Source organism: Lissotriton helveticus, chromosome 9 (genome assembly GCF_964261635.1).
Source record: "Lissotriton helveticus chromosome 9, aLisHel1.1, whole genome shotgun sequence".
NCBI lineage: Eukaryota > Metazoa > Chordata > Amphibia > Caudata > Salamandridae > Lissotriton > Lissotriton helveticus.
In genome coordinates, this window is record NC_136070.1 from 1154864349 (window position 1) to 1154878367 (window position 14019).

Genomic DNA, 14019 nt, shown 5'->3' on the forward strand with positions numbered 1-14019 from the left:
GTCACCAAAAAGGTTGAGACAGGCCAAAAAACAGCCTGAGGAACAGCTTTCCAGATCCACGTTGGAAGCGCGGAAAAGAAGAAAGTGATGTCAGCGCTTATATGTACTCTGTTGACGTAACATCCGGTGGAGGACGTCACTATGGAGTCACTCGATGCACTCTACAGACGCACAGAGGTACTGCTGTAAAACAATTCCAGATCCAGTCTGGTGCCTGGAGAGAATTTAAAGGTAAGGAAGCAGCAGCGAAATGTCTCTATCAGATACATAGAGTAACCTGAGGTGCTGGTGTTCAACACAGATTAAGGATTGAGCATGATTTGAAATGGCATTTTAGTAATTTTTTATCAAGATATTCTTTTAAATTCATCATTCTATTTCTTCCCAAAACAAAACATGTTGGGCTTCATTACAAGTGGCTTGTTGAATTGTGTTTCCTGCAGAAAACACCTGTTTGCGAAGAGATTACAATTAGAAGTAGAGCAATGTTTATCATACCCTGTAATTAACAGGTGCAATAAAGATCACACCCTTCGTTCAATTTCAGTAGGTCAACCTGACCGAATGTAAGAAGGAGAAAAGGTCAGGGATTTACCAGGACCTACACCATAACCCATATGTTATTCCCCAAAAACTAGTAATATGTGGTAATAATTGCATCTGATAAATTCCAAACACCTCAGTGATGGATTTTTATTGGATGTGATAATTATTGTATCCAAAATGGCCCACTCATATTCAAATCCCCAGTCTGCTTCACAAAAGTTTTAACATAATATTTACCTATAGTATTACTGGTACAGAGTTGAAGGGCTGATAGAATCCGTGGTCATAATCCAAAGAAATACGGGACAAACTAAAATAAATACATTTTAACTATATATTCTCATTGGGTATATTGGAAGTACAAATTCCCACCTCATTAGGATGCAAAGCAATGCATTAAGTAGAATCTCATTTATGAGAGTTATAGACCAACTGTTTGGGGAAACACGCTGTGAACTGCTGTGGGGATAGCCTCTACTGCCCAGAACTTTTTGTGGAGCCTGCTGCTTGATCTCACCTGAGGACCCGTGGGCGTTGTTGTAGCCCCAATCCTTGCCGCACCCGCTTCGCGGGTGCTGCTTCGCGGGTGCCGCTTCGTGCTGCCAGGAGGCGGTGCAAAGCTCAGGAGGCTGCTGTGCTGTGGGCGAGTCCTTCTGCCACAGGGGAAAGATCAGCGCGCAGCAGGGACTCACTTTCCCAGGAGTCCCTGCACGGCCTCGTCACCTGGCCCGTGCACCTGTGAGCCCCGCCCCCGGGCCGGCAACGGAACATTAAAGCCCCGTCACCAGCGTTTAAAGTTGGGAAACACGCTGTGAACTGCTGTGGGGATAGCCTCTACTGCCCAGAACTTTTTGTGGAGCCTGCTGCTTGATCTCACCTGAGGACCCGTGGGCGTTGTTGTAGCCCCAATCCTTGCCGCACCCTCGCGCTGCCAGGAGGTGGTGCAAAGCTCGGGAGGCTGCTGTGCTGTGGGCGAGTCCTTCTGCCACAGGGGAAAGATCAGCGCGCAGCAGGGACTCACTTTCCCAGGAGTCCCTGCACGGCCTCGTCACCTGGCCCGCGCACCTGTGAGCCCAGCCCACGGTCCGCCCTTTCCCTCTATTTGTTGGCGGAACGTGACGCTCTGCGGGACGCGAGCGGGACGCGCCGGGCTAAGCCCGGGACAAGGGCGGGACCGTCTGTGGCCGTCCATGGTCGGGCGAGGTTGGGTTGGGCCATTCCCCTTGGTTAATTTTGTATTCATTATTATTAGTGTTAGTATATTGTTTTCGTTATTGTTATAGTACAAATTAAAACTGCAATGCCTCTACGCTCCGGTAAGGAACGTATAGTACAAGTCCAGACTGTTAAGGGGGCGGTCTCCGGTCCATTAGACGCATTCATTACTCGAGCCACTGGGATCTTAGAAAAAGAGACAGAGATGGCCGAGAAAAGGCTTTCTATTGACCTAGTTAATGGGAAGCGTTCCTCTTTGGGTAGGTTGGCAACAATACCCAGCCCCGTTGCACAAGCCCTGAGTAACAGTTTACATTTGGTTACAGCAGAGGTGCACCGCGAGGGGGAAGGGGAGGGTATCCCACCCTCCGTGGGGGAAACTGATTCGCATCTGGACGATACCCAAGATAGCAGGGGAAATGAAAATGAAAATGAAAATGAAAGTGTGCTCCTGGCCAGCAATTCTGAGTCGGACTCACTAGGTGATGGGGACCCGTTGAGAATTGCACCTCGCAAAAGGAAAAGGTGTTTGGGCCATCAGGGGGGGAGAGTTTACAAGATACCAAAGACTATTGATCTGGCCCACATTAGCGCCCCAAACCCCGAGGCCCTTCCTACCCTTTGTCCTGCCCTGGTACCAATAGATCCATTACGCCCTTCCCATATCCCCTTTGGTTCCTCTGACCCATGTCCAATCTGTTTTAGCAGTGATGAAAGTTTATTGGTAAAAATGGAGGCTATGATTAAAACTCTTTTACTTCCTGTACTTGAGAGAACAAGGTTGATGACTTCTAAACTGGATGCACTTGAGTCCATTGTAAATACTAATACTGGTCTACTACATAAGTTTACTAGCCCCAAAAATGCCGTGGGGAATCCTTGTTCCTCTATGATCAATACAAAGGGCCAGAAAATTGCATCAACTAGTAAAACAGTAACCTCCGTGACCACTGGTTTAGCATCAAATTATCCTGACCCCAAAGCAAATAAAGATTCAGCGGCGGGGGGATCCCCTAGGGTTAAGGATTGTACTCCGGTTGTAGGCTCTTTGCTGCAGGTGCCAAAGAAGGTCACCTCCAAATCTAATCCTCATCGAACACTGGCGTTACGACCGCAAGACCATGCAAAGGGTGCTCCTAGTACATCGTCTGAGTCTACCCAAGGGCAGGCAGCTAAAGTGAGCATGAACTCTACCACCCCCTTAGGGAAACCTAACAAGCGGGCTCACCCTCGCACAGACCTACCCCCTGAAGCAACCCGGCACACGATAGTTTTAACTGGTGTAGTACAACTTAGGGAGGGTGCCAGTGAATCCTATGGGGACCTTCGTAATAAAGTGGTATTCTGGTTAAACAAAAATCGCCCCCTCCCCCCATCATCCTCGACCGAAATGTTGTTTGTGAGGAGAGTTGAATGGGTGGGTCACGGCAGTAAGGATTTACAGGGGGATTGTATCATTATATCTTTTAAAGATCCCTGGGAGGTAGATTTCTTACGTAGGGAAGCAAGGTTTGCAAGATTGGGGGATGTGCAGACCTTAGGTCTTGACTATTTTTATCCAAGACGATTTTGTGAGCTTCCCCCGAGACATCTACCCTCAAGATTGCCAGTTAGGAGGCACCAAGTTGATAGAACACCCTACCTCCCGCAGTATCCATTATTGGTTAACCGCTTTGAGCCCCTCTCTGGCCTGGAGGCCATTGATTGACTCTACCCGGATGCAGGGAAAGAAAAGGTTATGAGGAATCTGGTGAGCGAGGCAGACGGAGTTGGTTTGGAGACGCCTCAGGGGGTTGTTGGGAAAGAGAGTATGGAGGTGCTGGATCTAGGGGAGAGTCCTGAAATACCCACTGAACTACCCTCAGGGGGTGTGATAGAAGGTGCAGGTGGGGCGGGGTTCGAGCAGGGGGACACTAGCAAGGTGGTAGTGGCTCGAGATGCGACCAGGGTGGAGAGTCATCAAGTGAGCTTAGCTGCACCCATGGCCGTGCACCGGAGTGGGCCACGTAGCGTAACAGCAATACAGGAAACACTCAAACTAGCCTCTTGGAATGTGGCAGGGATTAAGAGGCGGATGGACTCTGAGGATTGGTTAGAATATATTGATACATTTGATGTTTTATTATTTCAAGAAACCTGGGCACCGGATCCAATTCATAGGGCTGGGTTTTTAAATTTTTACAAACCAGCTATAAGGGGCAGTAAAGGCCGGCCATCAGGAGGGCTCGTGACATGGGTTAAGCAGGCAATAGGATACCATCCAACTGAAATATTTGCGGATCACCCAGATCTCTTGGGCATTAAATTAAGTAAGGAGGGCTATCAGGATCTCATAGTTATTAACATCTATGCACGAGGCCAACCGGGTGGCCGTTGCCCTAGCATTGTAGACTTTGTGGGCATATATCTTGAAGGGATAGGGAGAGACAAGATACTTGTTCTAGCTGGGGATTTCAACTGTACTTTTGAGCCCCTCTATGCTGTAGGGGATAATTGGGGGTTAGCAGAGGATGTGGTTTGGAAGATCCCAGAACTGTCCGTTGATAAAATCACAAAAGGGACTGAGGCAGCTCTACATTGGATGGGCTTGTGCCTGAATTGGGGGCTAAGAGCTGCAAATGGCCGTACTGCCTCTGATCAGGGAGGCAATTCCACCTTTGATAATGGGCTAAGGAAAAGCCGTATAGATTATATCTTGTTGAAGATGGAATATTGGCCACTTCTGATAGATATGGAGGTAGTACCCGCCCTGAAAGCGATCATAATCCTTTGTCACTTAGCCTGAGACTTCCTGGTGCATGTGGAAGGATTCCACCAGTTGTTCATTCGACAGGGGATACAATCCTGACCAACGATAGAAGAAGGCTTAAATGGACAAGGATTGTGGGGGATGAGTCTATTCTGGATAGCATTACGAATGTGGTATCCAATACTGTTAATGACATTTCGACCCTTGTCACCACTAGGGGTGATATTGATAAAATTTGTGTACTTCATGAACAATGCTTTGCCCAGCTCAAGGTCCTCTTAACGCTGCCGCCAACCAAAGGCACCCCAAAGATGCATGCCTCCCGGCAGAAATGGTATAACAAGCAATGTAGGGAGGCTCACAGCAGATTAGTGAAAGCAGTTAAAACCAGGATTTTGAGTGACATAAAGGAAGCTAGGGCTCGGTATAAAAAAATCCAGTGGGAAGCAAAAAGAGAGTGGGAAGATAATTATTGGTCTGACCTTCTGGATGCCTGCACTTCCAATAACCAGATTAAGTTCTGGGAAACTGTAAAGTGGGGCAGAAATCCCGACTCCCAAATACCTACTAACCATGTATCCGCAGAAGCCTGGGTGGAGTTCTACTCCGGTCAATTCAAGGAATTAAATTTAGAATCCACTACAGGTTTACTTAGGTTACAAACTATGTTTGACCATACAGAAGAGCTGATTTTTACAGAACAGGAGACCGAGATTGCACTTGGCTTGACCCAGTGGGGGAAAGCACCGGGGATGGATCTAATCCCAGCTGATCTATATAAAAACAATCCCCAACTTTGGGTTCCCTATATAACTAGGATCGCAAACACTATGGCTAAGGGGCCAGGATCCCCGTGACATGGAAGGGGGCAGAGATTCTCCCAATTTAAAAAAAAGGTGATAGTTCGAACCCAGGGAATTACCGCCCAATTAGCCTTATAGACTCATTCCAAAAGGTCATAGCAAGGATGGTCCTTGCAAGAGTTCAGGGCTGGATGGAGTTAGAGGGTATTTTGTCCCCAATGCAGGCCGGCTTCAGATCTGGTACAAGTACCATCGATCAGATTTTCATATTTTGTCTGATCTACTGGAAGGTGGTGCTGTTGGGCGGTGGAACTATCTATGCCGCGTTTATAGATCTGAAGTCGGCCTTCGACTTGGTGCCAAGGGCTAAACTTTGGTCCGTTCTTAGAGACCTGGGATTGCCAATTGAATTATTAGATCTGATTGTCAGATTACACGAGGGCAATTTTGCAAGGGTTAGGTGGGGAGGCCAAGGACAGGTGACGGACTGCTTCCCCGTAACACGGGGCGTCCGTCAGGGGTGCGTATTGGCGCTCACCCTCTTTCTATTGTTCATTGATCAAGTGGTTAAGTTTTTTGCTAGTACCCCCACTGATGCACCCACTCTGGGAGGGACCAGGTTTCCTATGCTCATCTTCGCTGATGACACATTACTCCTCTCCAAGACCCGCAGCGGTTTACAATTAGCACTGGACCGGTTTGAGGAGTTCTGTCGCATCAATGATCTTAAGATTAATGTGAGCAAAACGAAATTTATGGTGCTCACTAAGAGTCACCCCCTAAGGAGTGCAGTGACTATGAATGGAGAGAGTTTGAAACAAGTCGAAGTTATGACCTATTTGGGAGTAACCTTGGACTATCGTCTCCGTTGGAAAGCGCAGGTGGACACACTCCATTTAAAATGTGCGCGTCTCACGGGATGTCTCCTACAAGAGCAAAAAAGGTCCTTTACTAAACGAGTTAAACCTGCGCTTCGGATCTATACCACCAAGGTTAACGCAGCAATTTTGTATGGGGCAGATCTTTGGGGGCATATGGACCTCTCTACCTTGGTGAAAACGCAGTGCAAGTTCATGCGGAAACTTGTAGGCCTACCCCAATCCTCTCCATCTAAACCACTTTGTCTGGATATGGGCTGTAACCCAATAAACGAAATGGCAAGGTACAGACTGGTGGCTTTTTGGAGACGTATTTGGACTTCTCCTGACCTTAGTCTTTTTGCTAATGAGCTTGCAGAAGTAAGAACAATTTGGGGGTCCGGTGGTATTCCATGGCTGCGTGCAGTAAAATCGATCCTGGTTGAAATGGGCCTTGAACAGTTGTGGGTTTCCCCGGGATCTAATATTTTTCCATCAAAACAGGAGTACAAGGCACTTTATTGGGCCTCTGTTCGTCAAGCTTTGGTCACTGCTTCTGGCTCTGCTAGTTTAACAGGAAGGTTCCTGACTCACAAGTTGGATCCCTTCCTAGAGAACTATTGGGACATTATCACTAGGCCACTCGACAAGAAACTTTACCACCAGTTTCGTGTGGGATACTTGCCCTTGAATTCGTTCACTAAAAACTGGTCTAATGGAGTGAGCGAATATTGCCCCTGGTGCCCGGGACACAAGGAGAGTGTGGGTCATCTTTTTTTTGCCTGTCGGATTTATCAAGCCCCTCGAAGTAAATGGATAAAACCCCTTTGCCAGCGACTTAAATACAAAGGGTGTGCTGAGGCTATTTGGGCACTCAGAACTAACACCTCAGAAGTTATTGTAGTGAGCGTAGCCAAATTCTTGGGGTGGGCATGGGTGATCAGGACGAGAAGTAAGCAGAAATGATCAAGACCCGGTCTCTTATTTAATTCCAATGTTTTTAATTCTAACCTTTTAATCTTTTTTTTTTTTTCATTCCTAGGTCAGGTTTGTCTTTGTATTGTTGGGCTGTTTAATTGCAATTTTAAAATAATGTTATACTCTATATGTATGAATATTATGAAATTCGAATTTGTATACAGTAATTGAAGCTATAATTGTGTTTGCTGTAATACCAACTCTTTATAATAATCTGCATGTTCAAAATTTTACGTTTTTAAAAAAAATTTCTTTTATGATTTTATTATCGAAATAAAGACTTTAAAACCTGAACCTGACCAACTGTTTTGAAAAGTACACCAAGCGTCTCCTCATAAATCAGTCTACTGGAAAAAACAAAGGTTTAAGGACGTCATGCAGAGTGATGCCATCAATGATGTCATTTCAGTTGTCAGCAGTAATATTATCAACAATGTCACAGAACGAGTCGTAAGTGTGAGTTCATAAGCAGTGTATGGCAAGGGCACAAGTTATAGGTACTAGAGTTAAATATTACTGGTGAATTTCAGTGTTTTTTGAGTTTAGAATGTCATGTTTTAACTCTCACATTTTCACCTAACTATACCATCACTTTAACCTTTGTTCATTTAGTGAATCTTTTAATGCAAATAAGATATTATTACCATTCCTAATTATAACAACACTTTAACCTTTGGTTTTTTCAGTGAGTTTCATTTCTTTTTAATACCGTCTGACCAATCTGCAGAAAACTTTCCCAAAATAAAATAATCATCCACATCGGCTGCTTTATGGAAAGTTTCATGCTGGTCTATTAAGTTGGGGCCAAGAAGAACGGGTTTCCCAAAAAGTTCACTTCCCATTTTAAATCCCATAGGAAACTTTGCTCTCCGGTACCGAAAAAATAGCTGAAAGGAATTACTCAGAGAGAGTGCCTTTGTGATTCGGTGTAAATTCATTCAGTCATTTATGAGAAATTACTGTTTATATGGGTGCTTGGTCTAATTATGAAATGGGTAATAATTTAAGGATACCTGGATGGTTGGTCCAGTGGGAATCTGGTGGTAGCGAAAATTTAAAAATATTGCCGTCTTATAGGACAAGATAACTTTTTCTCCCACCAACTATTTGTTACCGATAGACTGAACCTCGTTCTTGTCCAAGTCCTGGTCCTGCGTGACAGTGATGGTAATGGCTGGCTGCAACTCAGCAGAAAAAGTTGAGTCCACTTTTACTGAACTCAATCCCCAAACCCTGAAGTAATTCTTTAAAAAGGGTACAAGGGGGAAACAAAAGGAACAGCCTGTCCCCTAAGCACATCTGGGTTGACCCAGAAGCTCAAACTTAAATTAAAGTGACCCATTCATACTAAACCCAACTTTTTAGTAATACCTCAGTGTCCAGTGGGACTCCCGCTAGAGGCGGAAAAGTAAGTAGAGGTCCATGGGTGTCAAGCAGCACTCTGTAATTGGCTCTGTTGGTCCACGTGACCATTGGGGTATAGGAACAAATAAAAATGAAAGCAGCTATTTGATTGGCCACTCAGGGAACACTACTCAAAACATAAACCTTCAGGTTATAGAAATAAACAGGAACAAACCTCCTGAGTACTATTTGTCACTGTTCTTTCAAAGAGGCACCTGGAACAAATTAGAATCCATTTCCATCATAGCATCTAGAGAAATTGTGGAGAATCGAATGTCAACCAGAGCAAGCACTGGTCCTAATTTACCATCACTATCCAGGTACAAGGATGTAATTGTGGTGCATCCTGCATCATCAGCACCACCATCAACTAGGTCTGAGAAAGAAACAGCTATATCCGTTCTACAAGGGAAAAACAAAATCATTGCCCGAATTATTTTGCAATCAAAGACTTCACCACAGCTGTCCTGGGCAGTATTACATGGGTATTTGTGAAATGTGGCCGAATCTAAGGTCAATGCAACGAGATTGCCCAGTCTGAGAGAGAGAGGATCCAGAAGACAAAGAACAAGTAGGGACAGCAGCTGTTAATGTACTCAAATGGCAGCAAGAGGAAGAAGAGTACAATATGCAGTTTTTCACAACATACTGCAATGATAGACAACAGTTGGTCTCTTCATGAGAGGACAACAGAAGAGTATGTACAAGAAAGCGAAGCAGTAAAATAAATTTCCACCCCCACCCGAAAAAAAGGATTAAGGTAACATTTTAAAAAAAACTGTCTAACATTGTGTACAATACATTCGAAATAATGAAAACACTTGCAAAAAAGTTTAAGAAATAGCAAATACAAAAAAGAATGCCCACAGCCAAAATCCTGCATACAATTACTCCTTCACACAGCTAATTGCACTTTATGGAAGGAGAAGGGTTGATTGCCTGTAAAAGATTAGACGCAGTTACAGCCTGGCAGCTGTGGTGTGTTCGCTACGACCTGTGCCCAGAAACACAGGTAGTGGAACATTTTAGTTGCAAGTCCTACCACACTTACAAACCGATCAAAATTAGAATATGATAAAAAAAATTGCAGACGAATTCACCGAAAAAGTTTAATGTTGCACTATAGTTAGATAAGGTAACAGGCGCTTAATCTAGATGAAAAATACCCCAGAAATCCACTGACAAAAATCAAAGATCAAAGTGTCCTTATAGTCATGTATGGTAATTAAACCTTTACTTACAGGAAAAAGCTCCAGAAATTCACTGAAGATGAAGATTGAGATGATCAGTGAGGTCATCAATGACACCATTAAACATGTCATGCGTGATGTACATGTGAGCTCTAAAGCCATGCATGATGGGGGCTATAGTTAGTTCATTAAAATACAAATGGTGAATTTCAGTGTTTTTTTGGGGTGCTTCTAAACGTTAGATTTTGTATGACTTGTTCATCCCACTATATTGTCAATTTTTTTTCTGAGACTTTCTAGGATCATTTTCTATTAAGTTATGGTCTTTTTACCAAAGCAACCAATAATGCCTAATTAACTTTTTTTTTTTTTCAATGAATATACACACACACACACATATGCATTCACACGCACACAAATTCACACACAAATTCATACATTTGTACAGAGGATGATAGTGCAGTAATATGATCCTATATTGTTGACAAGCGGCTTTAGTAACAACATAAACCACAAGGATGAAAGCCGAGTGGTTGGTATATGTATAACCTCAAGGTGGCATTGTACATATCAAACGTTACCTGTTATGTATTTTTATATTATAGATTTAACTTTGAACAGTAAGCATGAAAATACCATTGTTTCAAACACAGAAATGTTAATTGAAAGCAATAAATAAAATACTGATCCATAACCTTTAGATATTTGTAGGCAAAAGTAGAAAACATACTTTAATATGAAATAATGTAGGGTTTTAGAAAAGAACACAATTTCATTTGCTAAAAATACCTTCTGTCAATAAAAGTTGGGCATGTTGCCTGCCTGAAAGGTACAACAAACGGTGACCCTTATTGTAATGAGAATGTCCAGATTTAAATGACCTTTCCTCGAAAGGATACTCGTTAAAAAATGATAATGATAAACTTAGTAGAGTGAAGGTGCTGTCTGAAAGACACAACTAACAAAAGAACTTGAATGTAGTTAGAATGTTCTGGTTGTTATTTAATTTCCTGAAGCGAATGTCGTTGAAAAATGAACAGTGCTAAACCATGGCAGGGTGTTTTTGGGCTATCATTGCACTGTTATATGATATAGAGGCTCTGATCCAGACCTGTGGATCTTATATTTAGGGATAAAAGGAACTTTGTGAATAGGCCCCGTCGCCATCTCTTCGATGCTAGGGGTTTAAAATAGGACAAAGAAAAGGCCCCAAGGTGCTTCGATAACTTTCATTGAAAAATCCTTAAACTTTGCTTCCATGCAGTTTGTAACTGTTTATAAAACAGTGTAATGTTGGGAGCTGTATTGAAGACAATGAAAAGGCTACTAATGGCTGGTATAAGTCTTCTGCTCCAACATTCCAATGTTGTCTTTTCTTTTCACCCTTTTTGATTTAGAACATTTTACATTCAGTGGGTAGAATGTTCTATTAGCCTTATTGCCCTTCTGCCTCAAGCTATACTGGTTAATAAGGTCCCTCTTTATTTTTATGTCTAATTCTGCAAATGCAAGGCAATACGGCTGGCAAGCCACATAACTCCTCGTTGTTCATGTCCCAATCTCCATTATGCTAAAAGGGAAGGGCTGCAAGTGCAGAAGCAAAGAGTCCCCAAACCAAGTTAAGTGATAAAGGCAGAAACACTATTGGTACTGAGATGACATATTTTTAGACTACATGGATTAAGCACTAAAAATTGATGTTTATTTTCAGAGGGATTGATACAAAAAACATATTTTTGTTCAATGGTCCCAAAAAGTCGTGAGTATACATCGTATATGCCTAGGGCGTGTTTCACTAATAAAAATTAGGTTACGCCTTTGGGATCTATGGAATTTCTCTTTGGAGGAGCATTGGATGGTAGTCCACTCTGCCGTGAAGGTGTGAGAATTGGAGGCACTTGTGATGATAATGACACTGGTCGTGTCAAGTTCATTTCTGTTTGGATTCCATTAGAGATTCACAATTGTATGACAGTGAAGGTCTTCAGATGAAAATGGACTAACAATAGGTATATTTACATATCGACCTTGTGGTAATTACAGTTTTGGTCAATATGATGTTTTTTTAAAATTCACACTGAGGCCCCAGACGAAGGGACGAAATGTCCCGAAATGCACCGGGCAAAGCAAGAGCAGAATGGAATCTATAAAGCAAGAATTTTAGTTTTTGCATTTGTATTTGTAATGATATTTTAAAAATCAGTGTTGCAAATAGTTTGAAATGTGATGTAGAATATAAATCAAATATTGAGGAACTTGCAAAATTATATGAAGATTTGTTTTGATAAAAGAGAAATAATGTGTATGAGGTAAAAAAACTGAAGGTTAAATACTTCTTGCTGTACGCGACGGTATTCAAGTACAGTTACACTTGATTTACACACTAAGCTCAGACTATGGAAGACAGGCAGTTTTCCGGTCCAATGCAGCACGTTCACATAGGTAAACAGTATTAAAACTTGAACATATCGAGCATAGCAAGGTGGGAGCTAGTTCCACTTTCTTCTTCACATCACCGGCATCACCAGATAAGTCCTAAGAGTACAAATTAAAATGACCTACCTGTGCCAGGTTGATAACACGATTTGTGCATTTTTCCAATGAATAGCTCCAGTCCAATAATAGCATAGATTATGATCACAAACAACACTAAAAGAGCAATGTGAAGGAGAGGGACCATGGCTTTTATAATGGAGTTCAAAACAACTTGTAAACCTAGAAGGAAGACAAAGAGCAAAGAGGTTAGTGGTTGATCATTGAACCAGGGTTCTCACATTCATTTTAGCAATGGTCATGAGAAAATAGCTGACGCTGTAAGTAGCTCCTCTTTCACATGTTGTGAACATGATTTTGTGACACTGAAGACATTATTTAAATCATGATGTGAATTATTGTAATGAATGCATTAAAATCCGTTTTGTGCATCATTCATTAATTATCTACATAAAACGAAAAGTACAAAATTATCATCATGTTCTTTTCGTATCTCTGGTTTACTAGTGAATTCCAAGAGCCATTCTTGGCTTACTCCTTACTTACTGCTGGTATTCAGGAGTAAACCAGGAGTACTACCACAGTAAGTCACAGCAAAATTGTTATCAATCTAATTAGTACATTCATCCTTCAACTTCAAGGCTTTGCTATGGTAGGAAGTTCAACACCACTCTAAGTGATAGTTAAACCAGATATGTCTGGATGTTTTGAAGTCTAGTTACAGGCCAATAGTCAATCTCAAAACATAACTGAGCTTACGGATTCGAAACAACCCATCTACAGGTTTATGCAAATATTTCTCAAATACATTTTTCTCTCTAATCAAATTTCTAACAGGGTTCTCAAGGGTTGTTAAAAGTGTTAAAAAAAAAGTTTCCCGGATTAAATCTATTTGACATAAAATGGCACTGACCCCTCCACTGGCTATGGGTGTACAATTTGTTTTGCAGGCCCTTATGTGGAGGATTGCTAGAGGCCGACATGTGCGTGATATTACTTGTAAAGTGCTTCAAGAATGTCAGATGTAGTTCCACAGTTTCAAGCAGGGAGTCATCTGTTTATATACCATTGCTATAGGAGCACATTGATGACAATGGCATGATTTCTAGGTGGGAAAAGTGGATGTGATCCATTGGGAATTAAGGGCCAGTAGTATCAAGATAGCATTTTGCTATTCCCTAATTGCAAATCACAAGGATTCGTAATTAGAGAATTGCAAAATGCAATGTATGAAGGTGTGTAGTACACCTTTCGCGTTTCCTAGGGGGTAGCAAATGACCTAACTCTTGAATATTAATGAGGTGGGTTGTAATTTGCGACCCCCAGAGGAACCGCTAAAATCACGGGGATGGTGGCCTGCTGAGATCAGCAGACCACCATGTCTGTGATTGCTTTTAAATAAAGCACATTTTTGTAAAGAAGACCGTTTTCCTTAAAGAAAAACGAAATGCTTTACAAAAGGAAAAATTAAAAGTTTTCTTTTCATTTTTTAAGAGCAGGCAGTGGTCCCATGGACCACTGCCTGCTCTTAAAAATGGTTTTACATACATTCACAAAGGGGAAGGGGTCCCTTGGGGACACCTTCCCAATTGCGAATGGGTTACCACCTTCTTGAAGGAGGTGGTAAAATGCGAATGTTTTACGACCGTAAATGAGGTCACACACATTCATACATACCGATGTGATTTGGTATTAGGAAGGGACGCACAATACACGCCCCTTCCTTATACTGAATCGCAAACCCATTTTGTGATTCGGTAACAGGTAACCGAATTGCAAACTTA

General features: G+C 42.4%; 1 protein-coding gene across 2 annotated transcripts in view; it reads right to left on the bottom strand.

Annotated features, from left to right (window-relative positions):
* The window catches only part of CACNA1D (calcium voltage-gated channel subunit alpha1 D), a 1365963-nt gene that overhangs the window by 719320 nt on the left and 632624 nt on the right, over positions 1-14019 (bottom strand). For both annotated transcript variants that reach the window (XM_078661595.1, XM_078661596.1), the window contains exon 6: positions 12305-12457. In XM_078661595.1, the coding sequence (XP_078517721.1) occupies positions 12305-12457 (153 nt within the window). The remainder of the gene's footprint in view (positions 1-12304; positions 12458-14019) is intronic.